Below are 21,676 nucleotides of genomic sequence, written 5' to 3' on the forward strand. Positions count from 1 at the left end.
ATTTAGAAAAAATCTTCTTGGAATGCCCGAGAGCTCCTGGCGTACTCTGAAACAATACTGTCAGTTGCTCCGCCGCTGAATAGAACTTTATCCGATTGAAGCAGACCTATATGTTCATCATTTTTGAACTATATATTCATATTTGTGAACAGTTTTGGAACTGTGTATATTATTAAGTTTATTTCATTAATTTCGCTGAAAAATATTTTAATCAGTGACAGTGATCATTTAGAAAAAATTTGTTAAAATACTCCACTAATGGATTTAAGTCTTCATACATTCCAAATAATTGGATTGTATGATCAAAAAAAAATTTGTAATTGTGAAAATTAGTTAATTAATTAGGTCCATTATTTTGGAAATTTTGGTATGTCAGCTAGTGATGATGGTATCGAATGCATTCATTGTTTTGTTAGATTTTAAAAAATTCAAGAAAAGGAAATAGATTTAGATGCGCGAAACGCGCACGTGTCTTTCTTTTCCTTCATTTTTCTCTCTCTAATTTGGTGACAAAATGTGTCCAGACATATGACCGCAAATGTTTAAACACATGATCGTTAAGAACATTTGAGGCGCAAAGAGTTGATATCTTGTTTGCTGTCTTCACGATTGCATTTCGCTCCTTGCAAAAATTGGCCATCTACGATGTTGTTTCCTCACTTTCACTCATTCAGCTTTGATCTTTGATTTGTATATGCTCAAGAAAATTTTTATAATTGGGAAATTAGTTAATTAATTTGGTGATTTTGGTATGTCGGCTAGTGATGATAGTTTTGGATGCATTCATTGTTTTGTTAGATTTAAAAAAATTCTAGAAAAAATAGAACTAGATTTACTCGTCCCGTATATGCGTGAAACGCACATGTGTCTTGCTTTTCCTTCGTTTTTCTCTCTCTCTAACGGGATTGAGACGTGTGAGACGATCCCACAAAAGTGTTTGCATTCCTTATGAAATAGAATTTATATTCATCTAAATTTTGTTTCCTCAATCAAGCATGTCCAAAAGGAATAGCATAATTTATCAAGATAATCCTAAGAATATAATAGTTATTTTCCATACAATAACAATAACTCATCTAGTTATCTCTTTGGATACTATACGCAAATTATGCCGTGCAACCGTGTGCACCGTGCATGGTGCATACTGTTGCAAAACGACGCCGTTCCAAATTTAAAAAAAAAAATATCCATTTTTCATTGCCGTTAACGGCGTTAGGCGATTTCCATTCGCATTCAAACATTCTTTTCTCTCTTCGCAATCGCACAGTTTAGAAATTATGAATCTACCATATTTAAATTATGAATCTACAGTGTAGAAATTATGAATCTACAGTATTTGATTTGTGAACATGTGATAGAGCTATATGTTCATAAATTTATGAATATATGTTCATGATTACAGAGCTATATGTTCATAATTTTCGATGCTCATATTCCCAATTGTTGAACTCTGTATTCACAACTCACAGAACTATATGTTCATAATTTGTTAACTATACAGTTTAGATATTATGAATCTACAGTGCATAAAATATGAATCTGCAGTATAGAAATTGTGAATCTTCTATATAGAAGTTATGAATTTCTTGTGTTTAAATTATGAATCTACGTTTTAGAAATTATGAACCTACAATATATATTTTATGAATTTACAGCATAGAAATTATGAATCTACAGTATAGAAATTATGAATTGGAACCGTGCGCACCTTGCATGGTGCACACCGCTGCACAGCATAACGTTCCGATAGGGCATTTCACATAAAAAAAAAATAAAAAAAAAAAAAACTTGTGACGTTTTTTGAAAAAAAAAAAACAAATAATTTGTTCAAATACAATTATTTTTCAAATTGCAAAATATGATTTTATAAATCCGAGTACTTATTATTTTTTTTTTTGAAAAATACAAATCCAAATGATAACTTGGAAACAATTTTGTGTACGAATTATATTGTCTTGCCTACAATATCTGATGAAATCAACAAGAACCAGAAACAATAATATTGGTAAAAATAGAGGTAAAGAATGTAAGATTTACATGGTTCGGCAATGTGCTTACACCCACGAGAGTAAAAAAAAAAAAAAAAAATCGTTCATAGCGATGGTGATCGTGGTGATACCTTAGCTTTGGGATATAATTAATGTATTTCTAGGCATCTAATCGTTGTACAATGCGTCTACCCAAACTGTTTCACTCCTATTGGACAAACTCATATTCCTAATCCCGATATGAGACAAACTTAACAATATCTTCTCGAGCATGAATTGCGAAGCGGGATGAAGGAAATGATAAACAAATAATTCCATTACAGAAATCTTATGCCTAATATTATATGTAATTTGAGTAGATCAGCGCATGCTTTTAATGTAACTTTGTTGAGAATAAGTAACGTAACCTTGAATTAGTTGGAATTTGAATATAATGTTCAATAAAAGAAACAGTGCATGTTGCGTTAGTTGTAGGTATATAATGAAAAGTACAAGAAATTTATTATTACATGCAATTTTGTAAAACAGATCATGAGTACAGTAATGAAGAAAAGAAATACAATTAATTAAATTGTAGGAGAGGAAAAACTAAATTGAAGAAATGGTTATGAATTATTGAAGCTAGCTAGTTCAAAGCACCGCAGACTTTTCTAATGATCCCATTTTGACCCGTGAGCGGCTGAATTTCAGACATTTTAATCATGGCTGATGCAAAATCTTCTTGGAATGCCCGAGAGCTCCTGGCGTACTCTGAAACAATACTGTCAGTTGCTCCACCGCTGAATAGAACTTGATCCGATTGAAGCAGACCTTTCTTTTGCAATAAGTTCTTATAGTAGTTGTTATCAAAGGAATTTGGGGTCACTAAATCAAGGGGTGCCAAATTCCCATTTCCGGTGTCCTTTGGACATTTGCGTCTTCTAGTGCTAGCAAAACCGGCATCAATGTCAGTACGGTTGCCGTAAATTCTATCGCGAAATAGGAAGCATTGAGCTTGGCCGAGAGTGTGTGCACCAGACAAGGCAACCATGTCTCTTGTGTTAAGGCCTTTGGTAGCGAAGCTGGATATAAGTGTATCCAAATTTGCGAAAGGGCTGGGGAGATCTATGTTACGACTAGCTGTGGTTGAATCTCTTCTTCCCAGCTTCACTGTCCAAGACGGACCTCCCGCAGCAACAGTGGCATCACGTGCAGCCACCGACAATACATCAGCACAAGATACAATACCAGGACAAGCTTTCTCTAGCTCGCGCTTGGCAGCCTCTATCACGTCGTAACCCCTGGCAGAGGCATGGTTTGGCAACGCCGTCTTTTCGCTCTTAATGGTTGGTGACTCGTCCAGTAAGATGGAAGCGTCGCAACCCTGAACAAAGCAGTCGTGGAAATGGAGACGAATCAAGGAAGCGGCCATGCGACGCTCACGGGACACGGCTTGCCTTACGGCATCGCGAATGATGTTTAGAGCATTAGGGCATGTGTTGTCGTAAAATGTAGGGGATAGCTGCTGCTGCTGCGCTTGGCATTGCGAGAAGGAGGAGAGCAGCAGTAGAAGCAAACACGATAAAGCTGTAGTGTATATATGAGAAGCCATATGTATATAGAGAAATGGCGCAGGGATTGTAGGTCTGATCTGAAATCAATGATTGGGTTGGTATGATGATTGAGAATGGGAAAGTGGAACGAAGTGTATATACTTGTTGCAGGGAGGCGGTGGCTATTGTTAAATATATATATATATATATATATATATACTCCTAATCAGATAAGGAACGATAAAAGGAATATTATATTATATTATATTATTCACTATAATATAGAGAGGGGCTAGGGAGAATAAATATTAATTCTAGCTTAGTGTGAATATATATGATTAATAATAACTAATGTTTAGAAATTAAAATTGATGAATATCATGAACGGAACAATCAAGTCATATACTCTAGGGTCCTTTCCCTGTGATCAGGCCGGGTTCAGTTCTTCTCCGTCAATTAGTCTTTTCCCGGCCTTTATATCATTTTTTCATCGACCATATATTCAATGTTATCTTTTTCGATTATTATATAATATATATTTCGACCTTTCGATTATTAAAAATTGTACTTTCTTTTATGGTCCGTACAGCACTGTGTGGACCATGGTCCACAGAATAATTTGTCCAAGTTTTATGTCACTTGATAATTATAAAGCTATATATTCAAGATGGACACAGTTCTATATTCATAATTAATGAACTATATGTTCATAATTATAAAGCTATATATTCATAAATTTTGAACTTCATATTCACAATTATTGAGTCTCTATATTCATATATTACAGAACTATATGTTCATAATTGTGTTCACAACTCTATGTTCATAATCATACACCTATAAGTTCATCATTTTTGAACTATATATTCATAGTTATGAACAGTTTTGGAACTGTGTCCACCTTGCAAGGTGGACACGGTTCCACAGCATAATTTGCCATTTATGAATGTGTATATTATTAAGTTTATTTCATTAATTTGGCTGAAAAATATTTTAATCAGTGGCAGCGATCATTTAGAAAAAATCTTCTTGGAATGCCCGAGAGCTCCTGGCGTACTCTGAAACAATACTGTCAGTTGCTCCGCCGCTGAATAGAACTTGATCCGATTGAAGCAGACCTATATGTTCATCATTTTTGAACTATATATTCATATTTGTGAACAGTTTTGGAACTGTGTATATTATTAAGTTTATTTCATTAATTTCGCTGAAAAATATTTTAATCAGTGACAGTGATCATTTAGAAAAAATTTGTTAAAATACTCCACTAATGGATTTAAGTCTTCATACATTCCAAATAATTGGATTGTATGATCAAAAAAAAATTTGTAATTGTGAAAATTAGTTAATTAATTAGGTCCATTATTTTGGAAATTTTGGTATGTCAGCTAGTGATGATGGTATCGAATGCATTCATTGTTTTGTTAGATTTTAAAAAATTCAAGAAAAGGAAATAGATTTAGATGCGCGAAACGCGCACGTGTCTTTCTTTTCCTTCATTTTTCTCTCTCTAATTTGGTGACAAAATGTGTCCAGACATATGACCGCAAATGTTTAAACACATGATCGTTAAGAACATTTGAGGCGCAAAGAGTTGATATCTTGTTTGCTGTCTTCACGATTGCATTTCGCTCCTTGCAAAAATTGGCCATCTACGATGTTGTTTCCTCACTTTCACTCATTCAGCTTTGATCTTTGATTTGTATATGCTCAAGAAAATTTTTATAATTGGGAAATTAGTTAATTAATTTGGTGATTTTGGTATGTCGGCTAGTGATGATAGTTTTGGATGCATTCATTGTTTTGTTAGATTTAAAAAAATTCTAGAAAAAATAGAACTAGATTTACTCGTCCCGTATATGCGTGAAACGCACATGTGTCTTGCTTTTCCTTCGTTTTTCTCTCTCTCTAACGGGATTGAGACGTGTGAGACGATCCCACAAAAGTGTTTGCATTCCTTATGAAATAGAATTTATATTCATCTAAATTTTGTTTCCTCAATCAAGCATGTCCAAAAGGAATAGCATAATTTATCAAGATAATCCTAAGAATATAATAGTTATTTTCCATACAATAACAATAACTCATCTAGTTATCTCTTTGGATACTATACGCAAATTATGCCGTGCAACCGTGTGCACCGTGCATGGTGCATACTGTTGCAAAACGACGCCGTTCCAAATTTAAAAAAAAAAATATCCATTTTTCATTGCCGTTAACGGCGTTAGGCGATTTCCATTCGCATTCAAACATTCTTTTCTCTCTTCGCAATCGCACAGTTTAGAAATTATGAATCTACCATATTTAAATTATGAATCTACAGTGTAGAAATTATGAATCTACAGTATTTGATTTGTGAACATGTGATAGAGCTATATGTTCATAAATTTATGAATATATGTTCATGATTACAGAGCTATATGTTCATAATTTTCGATGCTCATATTCCCAATTGTTGAACTCTGTATTCACAACTCACAGAACTATATGTTCATAATTTGTTAACTATACAGTTTAGATATTATGAATCTACAGTGCATAAAATATGAATCTGCAGTATAGAAATTGTGAATCTTCTATATAGAAGTTATGAATTTCTTGTGTTTAAATTATGAATCTACGTTTTAGAAATTATGAACCTACAATATATATTTTATGAATTTACAGCATAGAAATTATGAATCTACAGTATAGAAATTATGAATTGGAACCGTGCGCACCTTGCATGGTGCACACCGCTGCACAGCATAACGTTCCGATAGGGCATTTCACATAAAAAAAAAATAAAAAAAAAAAAAACTTGTGACGTTTTTTGAAAAAAAAAAAACAAATAATTTGTTCAAATACAATTATTTTTCAAATTGCAAAATATGATTTTATAAATCCGAGTACTTATTATTTTTTTTTTTGAAAAATACAAATCCAAATGATAACTTGGAAACAATTTTGTGTACGAATTATATTGTCTTGCCTACAATATCTGATGAAATCAACAAGAACCAGAAACAATAATATTGGTAAAAATAGAGGTAAAGAATGTAAGATTTACATGGTTCGGCAATGTGCTTACACCCACGAGAGTAAAAAAAAAAAAAAAAATTCGTTCATAGCGATGGTGATCGTGGTGATACCTTAGCTTTGGGATATAATTAATGTATTTCTAGGCATCTAATCGTTGTACAATGCGTCTACCCAAACTGTTTCACTCCTATTGGACAAACTCATATTCCTAATCCCGATATGAGACAAACTTAACAATATCTTCTCGAGCATGAATTGCGAAGCGGGATGAAGGAAATGATAAACAAATAATTCCATTACAGAAATCTTATGCCTAATATTATATGTAATTTGAGTAGATCAGCGCATGCTTTTAATGTAACTTTGTTGAGAATAAGTAACGTAACCTTGAATTAGTTGGAATTTGAATATAATGTTCAATAAAAGAAACAGTGCATGTTGCGTTAGTTGTAGGTATATAATGAAAAGTACAAGAAATTTATTATTACATGCAATTTTGTAAAACAGATCATGAGTACAGTAATGAAGAAAAGAAATACAATTAATTAAATTGTAGGAGAGGAAAAACTAAATTGAAGAAATGGTTATGAATTATTGAAGCTAGCTAGTTCAAAGCACCGCAGACTTTTCTAATGATCCCATTTTGACCCGTGAGCGGCTGAATTTCAGACATTTTAATCATGGCTGATGCAAAATCTTCTTGGAATGCCCGAGAGCTCCTGGCGTACTCTGAAACAATACTGTCAGTTGCTCCACCGCTGAATAGAACTTGATCCGATTGAAGCAGACCTTTCTTTTGCAATAAGTTCTTATAGTAGTTGTTATCAAAGGAATTTGGGGTCACTAAATCAAGGGGTGCCAAATTCCCATTTCCGGTGTCCTTTGGACATTTGCGTCTTCTAGTGCTAGCAAAACCGGCATCAATGTCAGTACGGTTGCCGTAAATTCTATCGCGAAATAGGAAGCATTGAGCTTGGCCGAGAGTGTGTGCACCAGACAAGGCAACCATGTCTCTTGTGTTAAGGCCTTTGGTAGCGAAGCTGGATATAAGTGTATCCAAATTTGCGAAAGGGCTGGGGAGATCTATGTTACGACTAGCTGTGGTTGAATCTCTTCTTCCCAGCTTCACTGTCCAAGACGGACCTCCCGCAGCAACAGTGGCATCACGTGCAGCCACCGACAATACATCAGCACAAGATACAATACCAGGACAAGCTTTCTCTAGCTCGCGCTTGGCAGCCTCTATCACGTCGTAACCCCTGGCAGAGGCATGGTTTGGCAACGCCGTCTTTTCGCTCTTAATGGTTGGTGACTCGTCCAGTAAGATGGAAGCGTCGCAACCCTGAACAAAGCAGTCGTGGAAATGGAGACGAATCAAGGAAGCGGCCATGCGACGCTCACGGGACACGGCTTGCCTTACGGCATCGCGAATGATGTTTAGAGCATTAGGGCATGTGTTGTCGTAAAATGTAGGGGATAGCTGCTGCTGCTGCGCTTGGCATTGCGAGAAGGAGGAGAGCAGCAGTAGAAGCAAACACGATAAAGCTGTAGTGTATATATGAGAAGCCATATGTATATAGAGAAATGGCGCAGGGATTGTAGGTCTGATCTGAAATCAATGATTGGGTTGGTATGATGATTGAGAATGGGAAAGTGGAACGAAGTGTATATACTTGTTGCAGGGAGGCGGTGGCTATTGTTAAATATATATATATATATATATATACTCCTAATCAGATAAGGAACGATAAAAGGAATATTATATTATATTATATTATTCACTATAATATAGAGAGGGGCTAGGGAGAATAAATATTAATTCTAGCTTAGTGTGAATATATATGATTAATAATAACTAATGTTTAGAAATTAAAATTGATGAATATCATGAACGGAACAATCAAGTCATATACTCTAGGGTCCTTTCCCTGTGATCAGGCCGGGTTCAGTTCTTCTCCGTCAATTAGTCTTTTCCCGGCCTTTATATCATTTTTTCATCGACCATATATTCAATGTTATCTTTTTCGATTATTATATAATATATATTTCGACCTTTCGATTATTAAAAATTGTACTTTCTTTTATGGTCCGTACAGCACTGTGTGGACCATGGTCCACAGAATAATTTGTCCAAGTTTTATGTCACTTGATAATTATAAAGCTATATATTCAAGATGGACACAGTTCTATATTCATAATTAATGAACTATATGTTCATAATTATAAAGCTATATATTCATAAATTTTGAACTTCATATTCACAATTATTGAGTCTCTATATTCATATATTACAGAACTATATGTTCATAATTGTGTTCACAACTCTATGTTCATAATCATACACCTATAAGTTCATCATTTTTGAACTATATATTCATAGTTATGAACAGTTTTGGAACTGTGTCCACCTTGCAAGGTGGACACGGTTCCACAGCATAATTTGCCATTTATGAATGTGTATATTATTAAGTTTATTTCATTAATTTGGCTGAAAAATATTTTAATCAGTGGCAGCGATCATTTAGAAAAAATCTTCTTGGAATGCCCGAGAGCTCCTGGCGTACTCTGAAACAATACTGTCAGTTGCTCCGCCGCTGAATAGAACTTGATCCGATTGAAGCAGACCTATATGTTCATCATTTTTGAACTATATATTCATATTTGTGAACAGTTTTGGAACTGTGTATATTATTAAGTTTATTTCATTAATTTCGCTGAAAAATATTTTAATCAGTGACAGTGATCATTTAGAAAAAATTTGTTAAAATACTCCACTAATGGATTTAAGTCTTCATACATTCCAAATAATTGGATTGTATGATCAAAAAAAAATTTGTAATTGTGAAAATTAGTTAATTAATTAGGTCCATTATTTTGGAAATTTTGGTATGTCAGCTAGTGATGATGGTATCGAATGCATTCATTGTTTTGTTAGATTTTAAAAAATTCAAGAAAAGGAAATAGATTTAGATGCGCGAAACGCGCACGTGTCTTTCTTTTCCTTCATTTTTCTCTCTCTAATTTGGTGACAAAATGTGTCCAGACATATGACCGCAAATGTTTAAACACATGATCGTTAAGAACATTTGAGGCGCAAAGAGTTGATATCTTGTTTGCTGTCTTCACGATTGCATTTCGCTCCTTGCAAAAATTGGCCATCTACGATGTTGTTTCCTCACTTTCACTCATTCAGCTTTGATCTTTGATTTGTATATGCTCAAGAAAATTTTTATAATTGGGAAATTAGTTAATTAATTTGGTGATTTTGGTATGTCGACTAGTGATGATAGTTTTGGATGCATTCATTGTTTTGTTAGATTTAAAAAAATTCTAGAAAAAATAGAACTAGATTTACTCGTCCCGTATATGCGTGAAACGCACATGTGTCTTGCTTTTCCTTCGTTTTTCTCTCTCTCTAACGGGATTGAGACGTGTGAGACGATCCCACAAAAGTGTTTGCATTCCTTATGAAATAGAATTTATATTCATCTAAATTTTGTTTCCTCAATCAAGCATGTCCAAAAGGAATAGCATAATTTATCAAGATAATCCTAAGAATATAATAGTTATTTTCCATACAATAACAATAACTCATCTAGTTATCTCTTTGGATACTATACGCAAATTATGCCGTGCAACCGTGTGCACCGTGCATGGTGCATACTGTTGCAAAACGACGCCGTTCCAAATTTAAAAAAAAAAATATCCATTTTTCATTGCCGTTAACGGCGTTAGGCGATTTCCATTCGCATTCAAACATTCTTTTCTCTCTTCGCAATCGCACAGTTTAGAAATTATGAATCTACCATATTTAAATTATGAATCTACAGTGTAGAAATTATGAATCTACAGTATTTGATTTGTGAACATGTGATAGAGCTATATGTTCATAAATTTATGAATATATGTTCATGATTACAGAGCTATATGTTCATAATTTTCGATGCTCATATTCCCAATTGTTGAACTCTGTATTCACAACTCACAGAACTATATGTTCATAATTTGTTAACTATACAGTTTAGATATTATGAATCTACAGTGCATAAAATATGAATCTGCAGTATAGAAATTGTGAATCTTCTATATAGAAGTTATGAATTTCTTGTGTTTAAATTATGAATCTACGTTTTAGAAATTATGAACCTACAATATATATTTTATGAATTTACAGCATAGAAATTATGAATCTACAGTATAGAAATTATGAATTGGAACCGTGCGCACCTTGCATGGTGCACACCGCTGCACAGCATAACGTTCCGATAGGGCATTTCACATAAAAAAAAAAAAAAAAAAAAAAAAACTTGTGACGTTTTTTGAAAAAAAAAAACAAATAATTTGTTCAAATACAATTATTTTTCAAATTGCAAAATATGATTTTATAAATCCGAGTACTTATTATTTTTTTTTTTTGAAAAATACAAATCCAAATGATAACTTGGAAACAATTTTGTGTACGAATTATATTGTCTTGCCTACAATATCTGATGAAATCAACAAGAACCAGAAACAATAATATTGGTAAAAATAGAGGTAAAGAATGTAAGATTTACATGGTTCGGCAATGTGCTTACACCCACGAGAGTAAAAAAAAAAAAAAAATTCGTTCATAGCGATGGTGATCGTGGTGATACCTTAGCTTTGGGATATAATTAATGTATTTCTAGGCATCTAATCGTTGTACAATGCGTCTACCCAAACTGTTTCACTCCTATTGGACAAACTCATATTCCTAATCCCGATATGAGACAAACTTAACAATATCTTCTCGAGCATGAATTGCGAAGCGGGATGAAGGAAATGATAAACAAATAATTCCATTACAGAAATCTTATGCCTAATATTATATGTAATTTGAGTAGATCAGCGCATGCTTTTAATGTAACTTTGTTGAGAATAAGTAACGTAACCTTGAATTAGTTGGAATTTGAATATAATGTTCAATAAAAGAAACAGTGCATGTTGCGTTAGTTGTAGGTATATAATGAAAAGTACAAGAAATTTATTATTACATGCAATTTTGTAAAACAGATCATGAGTACAGTAATGAAGAAAAGAAATACAATTAATTAAATTGTAGGAGAGGAAAAACTAAATTGAAGAAATGGTTATGAATTATTGAAGCTAGCTAGTTCAAAGCACCGCAGACTTTTCTAATGATCCCATTTTGACCCGTGAGCGGCTGAATTTCAGACATTTTAATCATGGCTGATGCAAAATCTTCTTGGAATGCCCGAGAGCTCCTGGCGTACTCTGAAACAATACTGTCAGTTGCTCCACCGCTGAATAGAACTTGATCCGATTGAAGCAGACCTTTCTTTTGCAATAAGTTCTTATAGTAGTTGTTATCAAAGGAATTTGGGGTCACTAAATCAAGGGGTGCCAAATTCCCATTTCCGGTGTCCTTTGGACATTTGCGTCTTCTAGTGCTAGCAAAACCGGCATCAATGTCAGTACGGTTGCCGTAAATTCTATCGCGAAATAGGAAGCATTGAGCTTGGCCGAGAGTGTGTGCACCAGACAAGGCAACCATGTCTCTTGTGTTAAGGCCTTTGGTAGCGAAGCTGGATATAAGTGTATCCAAATTTGCGAAAGGGCTGGGGAGATCTATGTTACGACTAGCTGTGGTTGAATCTCTTCTTCCCAGCTTCACTGTCCAAGACGGACCTCCCGCAGCAACAGTGGCATCACGTGCAGCCACCGACAATACATCAGCACAAGATACAATACCAGGACAAGCTTTCTCTAGCTCGCGCTTGGCAGCCTCTATCACGTCGTAACCCCTGGCAGAGGCATGGTTTGGCAACGCCGTCTTTTCGCTCTTAATGGTTGGTGACTCGTCCAGTAAGATGGAAGCGTCGCAACCCTGAACAAAGCAGTCGTGGAAATGGAGACGAATCAAGGAAGCGGCCATGCGACGCTCACGGGACACGGCTTGCCTTACGGCATCGCGAATGATGTTTAGAGCATTAGGGCATGTGTTGTCGTAAAATGTAGGGGATAGCTGCTGCTGCTGCGCTTGGCATTGCGAGAAGGAGGAGAGCAGCAGTAGAAGCAAACACGATAAAGCTGTAGTGTATATATGAGAAGCCATATGTATATAGAGAAATGGCGCAGGGATTGTAGGTCTGATCTGAAATCAATGATTGGGTTGGTATGATGATTGAGAATGGGAAAGTGGAACGAAGTGTATATACTTGTTGCAGGGAGGCGGTGGCTATTGTTAAATATATATATATATATATATATACTCCTAATCAGATAAGGAATGATAAAAGGAATATTATATTATATTATATTATTCACTATAATATAGAGAGGGGCTAGGGAGAATAAATATTAATTCTAGCTTAGTGTGAATATATATGATTAATAATAACTAATGTTTAGAAATTAAAATTGATGAATATCATGAACGGAACAATCAAGTCATATACTCTAGGGTCCTTTCCCTGTGATCAGGCCGGGTTCAGTTCTTCTCCGTCAATTAGTCTTTTCCCGGCCTTTATATCATTTTTTCATCGACCATATATTCAATGTTATCTTTTTCGATTATTATATAATATATATTTCGACCTTTCGATTATTAAAAATTGTACTTTCTTTTATGGTCCGTACAGCACTGTGTGGACCATGGTCCACAGAATAATTTGTCCAAGTTTTATGTCACTTGATAATTATAAAGCTATATATTCAAGATGGACACAGTTCTATATTCATAATTAATGAACTATATGTTCATAATTATAAAGCTATATATTCATAAATTTTGAACTTCATATTCACAATTATTGAATCTCTATATTCATATATTACAGAACTATATGTTCATAATTGTGTTCACAACTCTATGTTCATAATCATACACCTATAAGTTCATCATTTTTGAACTATATATTCATAGTTATGAACAGTTTTGGAACTGTGTCCACCTTGCAAGGTGGACACGGTTCCACAGCATAATTTGCCATTTATGAATGTGTATATTATTAAGTTTATTTCATTAATTTGGCTGAAAAATATTTTAATCAGTGGCAGCGATCATTTAGAAAAAATCTTCTTGGAATGCCCGAGAGCTCCTGGCGTACTCTGAAACAATACTGTCAGTTGCTCCGCCGCTGAATAGAACTTTATCCGATTGAAGCAGACCTATATGTTCATCATTTTTGAACTATATATTCATAGTTGTGAACAGTTTTGGAACTGTGTATATTATTAAGTTTATTTCATTAATTTCGCTGAAAAATATTTTAATCAGTGACAGTGATCATTTAGAAAAAATTTGTTAAAATACTCCACTAATGGATTTAAGTCTTCATACATTCCAAATAATTGGATTGTATGATCAAAAAAAAATTTGTAATTGTGAAAATTAGTTAATTAATTAGGTCCATTATTTTGGAAATTTTGGTATGTCAGCTAGTGATGATGGTATCGAATGCATTCATTGTTTTGTTAGATTTTAAAAAATTCAAGAAAAGGAAATAGATTTAGATGCGCGAAACGCGCACGGTGTCTTTCTTTTCCTTCATTTTTCTCTCTCTAATTTGGTGACAAAATGTGTCCAGACATATGACCGCAAATGTTTAAACACATGATCGTTAAGAACATTTGAGGCGCAAAGAGTTGATATCTTGTTTGCTGTCTTCACGATTGCATTTCGCTCCTTGCAAAAATTGGCCATCTACGATGTTGTTTCCTCACTTTCACTCATTCAGCTTTGATCTTTGATTTGTATATGCTCAAGAAAATTTTTATAATTGGGAAATTAGTTAATTAATTTGGTGATTTTGGTATGTCGGCTAGTGATGATAGTTTTGGATGCATTCATTGTTTTGTTAGATTTAAAAAAATTCTAGAAAAAATAGAACTAGATTTACTCGTCCCGTATATGCGTGAAACGCACATGTGTCTTGCTTTTCCTTCGTTTTTCTCTCTCTCTAACGGGATTGAGACGTGTGAGACGATCCCACAAAAGTGTTTGCATTCCTTATGAAATAGAATTTATATTCATCTAAATTTTGTTTCCTCAATCAAGCATGTCCAAAAGGAATAGCATAATTTATCAAGATAATCCTAAGAATATAATAGTTATTTTCCATACAATAACAATAACTCATCTAGTTATCTCTTTGGATACTATACGCAAATTATGCCGTGCAACCGTGTGCACCGTGCATGGTGCATACTGTTGCAAAACGACGCCGTTCCAAATTTAAAAAAAAAAAATATCCATTTTTCATTGCCGTTAACGGCGTTAGGCGATTTCCATTCGCATTCAAACATTCTTTTCTCTCTTCGCAATCGCACAGTTTAGAAATTATGAATCTACCATATTTAAATTATGAATCTACAGTGTAGAAATTATGAATCTACAGTATTTGATTTGTGAACATGTGATAGAGCTATATGTTCATAAATTTATGAATATATGTTCATGATTACAGAGCTATATGTTCATAATTTTCGATGCTCATATTCCCAATTGTTGAACTCTGTATTCACAACTCACAGAACTATATGTTCATAATTTGTTAACTATACAGTTTAGATATTATGAATCTACAGTGCATAAAATATGAATCTGCAGTATAGAAATTGTGAATCTTCTATATAGAAGTTATGAATTTCTTGTGTTTAAATTATGAATCTACGTTTTAGAAATTATGAACCTACAATATATATTTTATGAATTTACAGCATAGAAATTATGAATCTACAGTATAGAAATTATGAATTGGAACCGTGCGCACCTTGCATGGTGCACACCGCTGCACAGCATAACGTTCCGATAGGGCATTTCACATAAAAAAAAAAAAAAAAAAAAAAAACTTGTGACGTTTTTTGAAAAAAAAAACAAATAATTTGTTCAAATACAATTATTTTTCAAATTGCAAAATATGATTTTATAAATCCGAGTACTTATTATTTTTTTTTTTTTGAAAAATACAAATCCAAATGATAACTTGGAAACAATTTTGTGTACGAATTATATTGTCTTGCCTACAATATCTGATGAAATCAACAAGAACCAGAAACAATAATATTGGTAAAAATAGAGGTAAAGAATGTAAGATTTACATGGTTCGGCAATGTGCTTACACCCACGAGAGTAAAAAAAAAAAAAAAATTCGTTCATAGCGATGGTGATCGTGGTGATACCTTAGCTTTGGGATATAATTAATGTATTTCTAGGCATCTAATCGTTGTACAATGCGTCTACCCAAACTGTTTCACTCCTATTGGACAAACTCATATTCCTAATCCCGATATGAGACAAACTTAACAATATCTTCTCGAGCATGAATTGCGAAGCGGGATGAAGGAAATGATAAACAAATAATTCCATTACAGAAATCTTATGCCTAATATTATATGTAATTTGAGTAGATCAGCGCATGCTTTTAATGTAACTTTGTTGAGAATAAGTAACGTAACCTTGAATTAGTTGGAATTTGAATATAATGTTCAATAAAAGAAACAGTGCATGTTGCGTTAGTTGTAGGTATATAATGAAAAGTACAAGAAATTTATTATTACATGCAATTTTGTAAAACAGATCATGAGTACAGTAATGAAGAAAAGAAATACAATTAATTAAATTGTAGGAGAGGAAAAACTAAATTGAAGAAATGGTTATGAATTATTGAAGCTAGCTAGTTCAAAGCACCGCAGACTTTTCTAATGATCCCATTTTGACCCGTGAGCGGCTGAATTTCAGACATTTTAATCATGGCTGATGCAAAATCTTCTTGGAATGCCCGAGAGCTCCTGGCGTACTCTGAAACAATACTGTCAGTTGCTCCACCGCTGAATAGAACTTGATCCGATTGAAGCAGACCTTTCTTTTGCAATAAGTTCTTATAGTAGTTGTTATCAAAGGAATTTGGGGTCACTAAATCAAGGGGTGCCAAATTCCCATTTCCGGTGTCCTTTGGACATTTGCGTCTTCTAGTGCTAGCAAAACCGGCATCAATGTCAGTACGGTTGCCGTAAATTCTATCGCGAAATAGGAAGCATTGAGCTTGGCCGAGAGTGTGTGCACCAGACAAGGCAACCATGTCTCTTGTGTTAAGGCCTTTGGTAGCGAAGCTGGATATAAGTGTATCCAAATTTGCGAAAGGGCTGGGGAGATCTATGTTACGACTAGCTGTGGTTGAATCTCTTCTTCCCAGCTTCACTGTCCAAGACGGACCTCCCGCAGCAACAGTGGCATCACGTGCAGCCACCGACAATACATCAGCACAAGATACAATACCAGGACAAGCTTTCTCTAGCTCGCGCTTGGCAGCCTCTATCACGTCGTAACCCCTGGCAGAGGCATGGTTTGGCAACGCCGTCTTTTCGCTCTTAATGGTTGGTGACTCGTCCAGTAAGATGGAAGCGTCGCAACCCTGAACAAAGCAGTCGTGGAAATGGAGACGAATCAAGGAAGCGGCCATGCGACGCTCACGGGACACGGCTTGCCTTACGGCATCGCGAATGATGTTTAGAGCATTAGGGCATGTGTTGTCGTAAAATGTAGGGGATAGCTGCTGCTGCTGCGCTTGGCATTGCGAGAAGGAGGAGAGCAGCAGTAGAAGCAAACACGATAAAGCTGTAGTGTATATATGAGAAGCCATATGTATATAGAGAAATGGCGCAGGGATTGTAGGTCTGATCTGAAATCAATGATTGGGTTGGTATGATGATTGAGAATGGGAAAGTGGAACGAAGTGTATATACTTGTTGCAGGGAGGCGGTGGCTATTGTTAAATATATATATATATATATACTCCTAATCAGATAAGGAACGATAAAAGGAATATTATATTATATTATATTATTCACTATAATATAGAGAGGGGCTAGGGAGAATAAATATTAATTCTAGCTTAGTGTGAATATATATGATTAATAATAACTAATGTTTAGAAATTAAAATTGATGAATATCATGAACGGAACAATCAAGTCATATACTCTAGGGTCCTTTCCCTGTGATCAGGCCGGGTTCAGTTCTTCTCCGTCAATTAGTCTTTTCCCGGCCTTTATATCATTTTTTCATCGACCATATATTCAATGTTATCTTTTTCGATTATTATATAATCATATATTTCGACCTTTCGATTATTAAAAATTGTACTTTCTTTTATGGTCCGTACAGCACTGTGTGGACCATGGTCCACAGAATAATTTGTCCAAGTTTTATGTCACTTGATAATTATAAAGCTATATATTCAAGATGGACACAGTTCTATATTCATAATTAATGAACTATATGTTCATAATTATAAAGCTATATATTCATAAATTTTGAACTTCATATTCACAATTATTGAATCTCTATATTCATATATTACAGAACTATATGTTCATAATTGTGTTCACAACTCTATGTTCATAATCATACACCTATAAGTTCATCATTTTTGAACTATATATTCATAGTTATGAACAGTTTTGGAACTGTGTCCACCTTGCAAGGTGGACACGGTTCCACAGCATAATTTGCCATTTATGAATGTGTATATTATTAAGTTTATTTCATTAATTTGACTGAAAAATATTTTAATCAGTGGCAGCGATCATTTAGAAAAAATCTTCTTGGAATGCCCGAGAGCTCCTGGCGTACTCTGAAACAATACTGTCAGTTGCTCCGCCGCTGAATAGAACTTTATCCGATTGAAGCAGACCTATATGTTCATCATTTTTGAACTATATATTCATAGTTGTGAACAGTTTTGGAACATGTGATATTATTAAGTTTATTTCATTAATTTCGCTGAAAAATATTTTAATCAGTGACAGTGATCATTTAGAAAAAAATTGTTAAAATACTCCACTAATGGATTTAAGTCTTCATACATTCCAAATAATTGGATTGTATGATCAAAAAAAAATTTGTAATTGTGAAAATTAGTTAATTAATTAGGTCCATTATTTGATTTCAAAAAAAAAAAATTAGGTCCATTATTTTGGAAATTTTGGTATGTCAGCTAGTGATGATGGTATCGAATGCATTCATTGTTTTGTTAGATTTTAAAAAATTCAAGAAAAGGAAATAGATTTAGATGCGCGAAACGCGCACGTGTCTTTCTTTTCCTTCATTTTTCTCTCTCTAATTTGGTGACAAAATGTGTCCAGACATATGACCGCAAATGTTTAAACACATGATCGTTAAGAACATTTGAGGCGCAAAGAGTTGATATCTTGTTTGCTGTCTTCACGATTGCATTTCGCTCCTTGCAAAAATTGGCCATCTACGATGTTGTTTCCTCACTTTCACTCATTCAGCTTTGATCTTTGATTTGTATATGCTCAAGAAAATTTTTATAATTGGGAAATTAGTTAATTAATTTGGTGATTTTGGTATGTCGGCTAGTGATGATAGTTTTGGATGCATTCATTGTTTTGTTAGATTTAAAAAAATTCTAGAAAAAATAGAACTAGATTTACTCGTCCCGTATATGCGTGAAACGCACATGTGTCTTGCTTTTCCTTCGTTTTTCTCTCTCTCTAACGGGATTGAGACGTGTGAGACGATCCCACAAAAGTGTTTGCATTCCTTACGAAATAGAATTTATATTCATCTAAATTTTGTTTCCTCAATCAAGCATGTCCAAAAGGAATAGCATAATTTATCAAGATAATCCTAAGAATATAATAGTTATTTTCCATACAATAACAATAACTCATCTAGTTATCTCTTTGGATACTATACGCAAATTATGCCGTGCAACCGTGTGCACCGTGCATGGTGCATACTGTTGCAAAACGACGCCGTTCCAAATTTAAAAAAAAAAATATCCATTTTTCATTGCCGTTAACGGCGTTAGGCGATTTCCATTCGCATTCAAACATTCTTTTCTCTCTTCGCAATCGCACAGTTTAGAAATTATGAATCTACCATATTTAAATTATGAATCTACAGTGTAGAAATTATGAATCTACAGTATTTGATTTGTGAACATGTGATAGAGCTATATGTTCATAAATTTATGAATATATGTTCATGATTACAGAGCTATATGTTCATAATTTTCGATGCTCATATTCCCAATTGTTGAACTCTGTATTCACAACTCACAGAACTATATGTTCATAATTTGTTAACTATACAGTTTAGATATTATGAATCTACAGTGCATAAAATATGAATCTGCAGTATAGAAATTGTGAATCTTCTATATAGAAGTTATGAATTTCTTGTGTTTAAATTATGAATCTACGTTTTAGAAATTATGAACCTACAATATATATTTTATGAATTTACAGCATAGAAATTATGAATCTACAGTATAGAAATTATGAATTGGAACCGTGCGCACCTTGCATGGTGCACACCGCTGCACAGCATAACGTTCCGATAGGGCATTTCACATAAAAAAAAAAAAAAAAAAAAAACTTGTGACGTTTTTTGAAAAAAAAAACAAAGAATTTGTTCAAATACAATTATTTTTCAAATTGCAAAATATGATTTTATAAATCCGAGTACTTATTATTTTTTTTTTTTTGAAAAATACAAATCCAAATGATAACTTGGAAACAATTTTGTGTACGAATTATATTGTCTTGCCTACAATATCTGATGAAATCAACAAGAACCAGAAACAATAATATTGGTAAAAATAGAGGTAAAGAATGTAAGATTTACATGGTTCGGCAATGTGCTTACACCCACGAGAGTAAAAAAAAAAAAAAAATTCGTTCATAGCGATGGTGATCGTGGTGATACCTTAGCTTTGGGATATAATTAATGTATTTCTAGGCATCTAATCGTTGTACAATGCGTCTACCCAAACTGTTTCACTCCTATTGGACAAACTCATATTCCTAATCCCGATATGAGACAAACTTAACAATATCTTCTCGAGCATGAATTGCGAAGCGGGATGAAGGAAATGATAAACAAATAATTCCATTACAGAAATCTTATGCCTAATATTATATGTAATTTGAGTAGATCAGCGCATGCTTTAATGTAACTTTGTTGAGAATAAGTAACGTAACCTTGAATTAGTTGGAATTTGAATATAATGTTCAATAAAAGAAACAGTGCATGTTGCGTTAGTTGTAGGTATATAATGAAAAGTACAAGAAATTTATTATTACATGCAATTTTGTAAAACAGATCATGAGTACAGTAATGAAGAAAAGAAATACAATTAATTAAATTGTAGGAGAGGAAAAACTAAATTGAAGAAATGGTTATGAATTATTGAAGCTAGCTAGTTCAAAGCACCGCAGACTTTTCTAATGATCCCATTTTGACCCCGTGAGCGGCCTGAATTTCAGACATTTTAATCATGGCTGATGCAAAATCTTCTTGGAATGCCCGAGAGCTCCTGGCGTACTCTGAAACAATACTGTCAGTTGCTCCACCGCTGAATAGAACTTGATCCGATTGAAGCAGACCTTTCTTTTGCAATAAGTTCTTATAGTAGTTGTTATCAAAGGAATTTGGGGTCACTAAATCAAGGGGTGCCAAATTCCCATTTCCGGTGTCCTTTGGACATTTGCGGTCTTCTAGTGCTAGCAAAACCGGCATCAAATGTCAGTACGGTTGCCGTAAATTCTATCGCGAAATAGGAAGCATTGAGCTTGGCCGAGAGTGTGTGCACCAGACAAGGGAACCATGTCTCTTTGTGTTAAGGCCTTTGGTAGCGAAGCTGGATATAAGTGTATCCAAATTTGCGAAAGGGCTGGGGAGATCTATGTTACGACTAGCTGTGGTTGAATCTCTTCTTCCCAGCTTCACTGTCCAAGACGGACCTCCCGCAGCAACAGTGGCATCACGTGCAGCCACCGGACAATACATCAGCACAAGATACAATACCAGGACAAGCTTTCTCTAGCTCGCGCTTGGCCAGCCTCTATCACGTCGTAACCCCTGGCAGAGGCATGGTTTGGCAACGCCGTCTTTTCGCTCTTAATGGTTGGTGACTCGTCCCAGTAAGATGGAAGCGTCGCAACCCTGAACAAAGCAGTCGTGGAAATGGAGACGAATCAAGGAAGCGGCCATGCGACGCTCACGGGACACGGCTTGCCTTACGGCATCGCGAATGATGTTTAGAGCATTAGGGCATGTGTTGTCGTAAAATGTAGGGATAGCTGCTGCTGCTGCGCTTGGCATTGCGAGAAGGAGGAGAGC

At 34.5% G+C, this 21,676-nt stretch overlaps 5 protein-coding genes across 5 annotated transcripts; all 5 read right to left on the reverse strand.

Annotated features, from left to right (window-relative positions):
* Positions 1–2,613: 2,613 nt before the first annotated feature.
* Positions 2,614–3,579, reverse strand: LOC109154056 (lignin-forming anionic peroxidase-like). The gene has a single exon (XM_019301932.1). It carries the CDS (start codon positions 3,577–3,579, stop codon positions 2,614–2,616), a length of 966 nt encoding a protein of 321 aa, XP_019157477.1.
* A 3,566-nt stretch (positions 3,580–7,145) lies between these two features.
* LOC109154057 (lignin-forming anionic peroxidase-like) lies at positions 7,146–8,111 on the reverse strand. Its single transcript, XM_019301933.1, has one exon. The coding sequence runs from the start codon at positions 8,109–8,111 to the stop codon at positions 7,146–7,148; it is 966 nt and encodes a 321-aa protein (XP_019157478.1).
* A 3,561-nt stretch (positions 8,112–11,672) lies between these two features.
* Positions 11,673–12,638, reverse strand: LOC109154058 (lignin-forming anionic peroxidase-like). Its single transcript, XM_019301934.1, has one exon. It carries the CDS (start codon positions 12,636–12,638, stop codon positions 11,673–11,675), a length of 966 nt encoding a protein of 321 aa, XP_019157479.1.
* A 3,562-nt stretch (positions 12,639–16,200) lies between these two features.
* LOC109154059 (lignin-forming anionic peroxidase-like) lies at positions 16,201–17,166 on the reverse strand. The gene has a single exon (XM_019301935.1). The coding sequence runs from the start codon at positions 17,164–17,166 to the stop codon at positions 16,201–16,203; it is 966 nt and encodes a 321-aa protein (XP_019157480.1).
* A 3,592-nt stretch (positions 17,167–20,758) lies between these two features.
* Positions 20,759–21,343, reverse strand: LOC109154060 (lignin-forming anionic peroxidase-like). The gene is made up of 2 exons (XM_019301936.1): positions 21,160–21,343; positions 20,759–21,057 (listed from the first exon to the last, which is right to left on the reverse strand). Exons 1-2 carry the CDS (start codon positions 21,341–21,343, stop codon positions 20,759–20,761), a joined length of 483 nt encoding a protein of 160 aa, XP_019157481.1.
* Between the last annotated feature and the right edge of the window lie 333 nt (positions 21,344–21,676).

Source organism: Ipomoea nil, unplaced genomic scaffold, assembly GCF_001879475.1.
Source record: "Ipomoea nil cultivar Tokyo-kokei standard unplaced genomic scaffold, Asagao_1.1 scaffold2580, whole genome shotgun sequence".
NCBI classification, from domain to species: Eukaryota; Viridiplantae; Streptophyta; class Magnoliopsida; order Solanales; family Convolvulaceae; genus Ipomoea; species Ipomoea nil.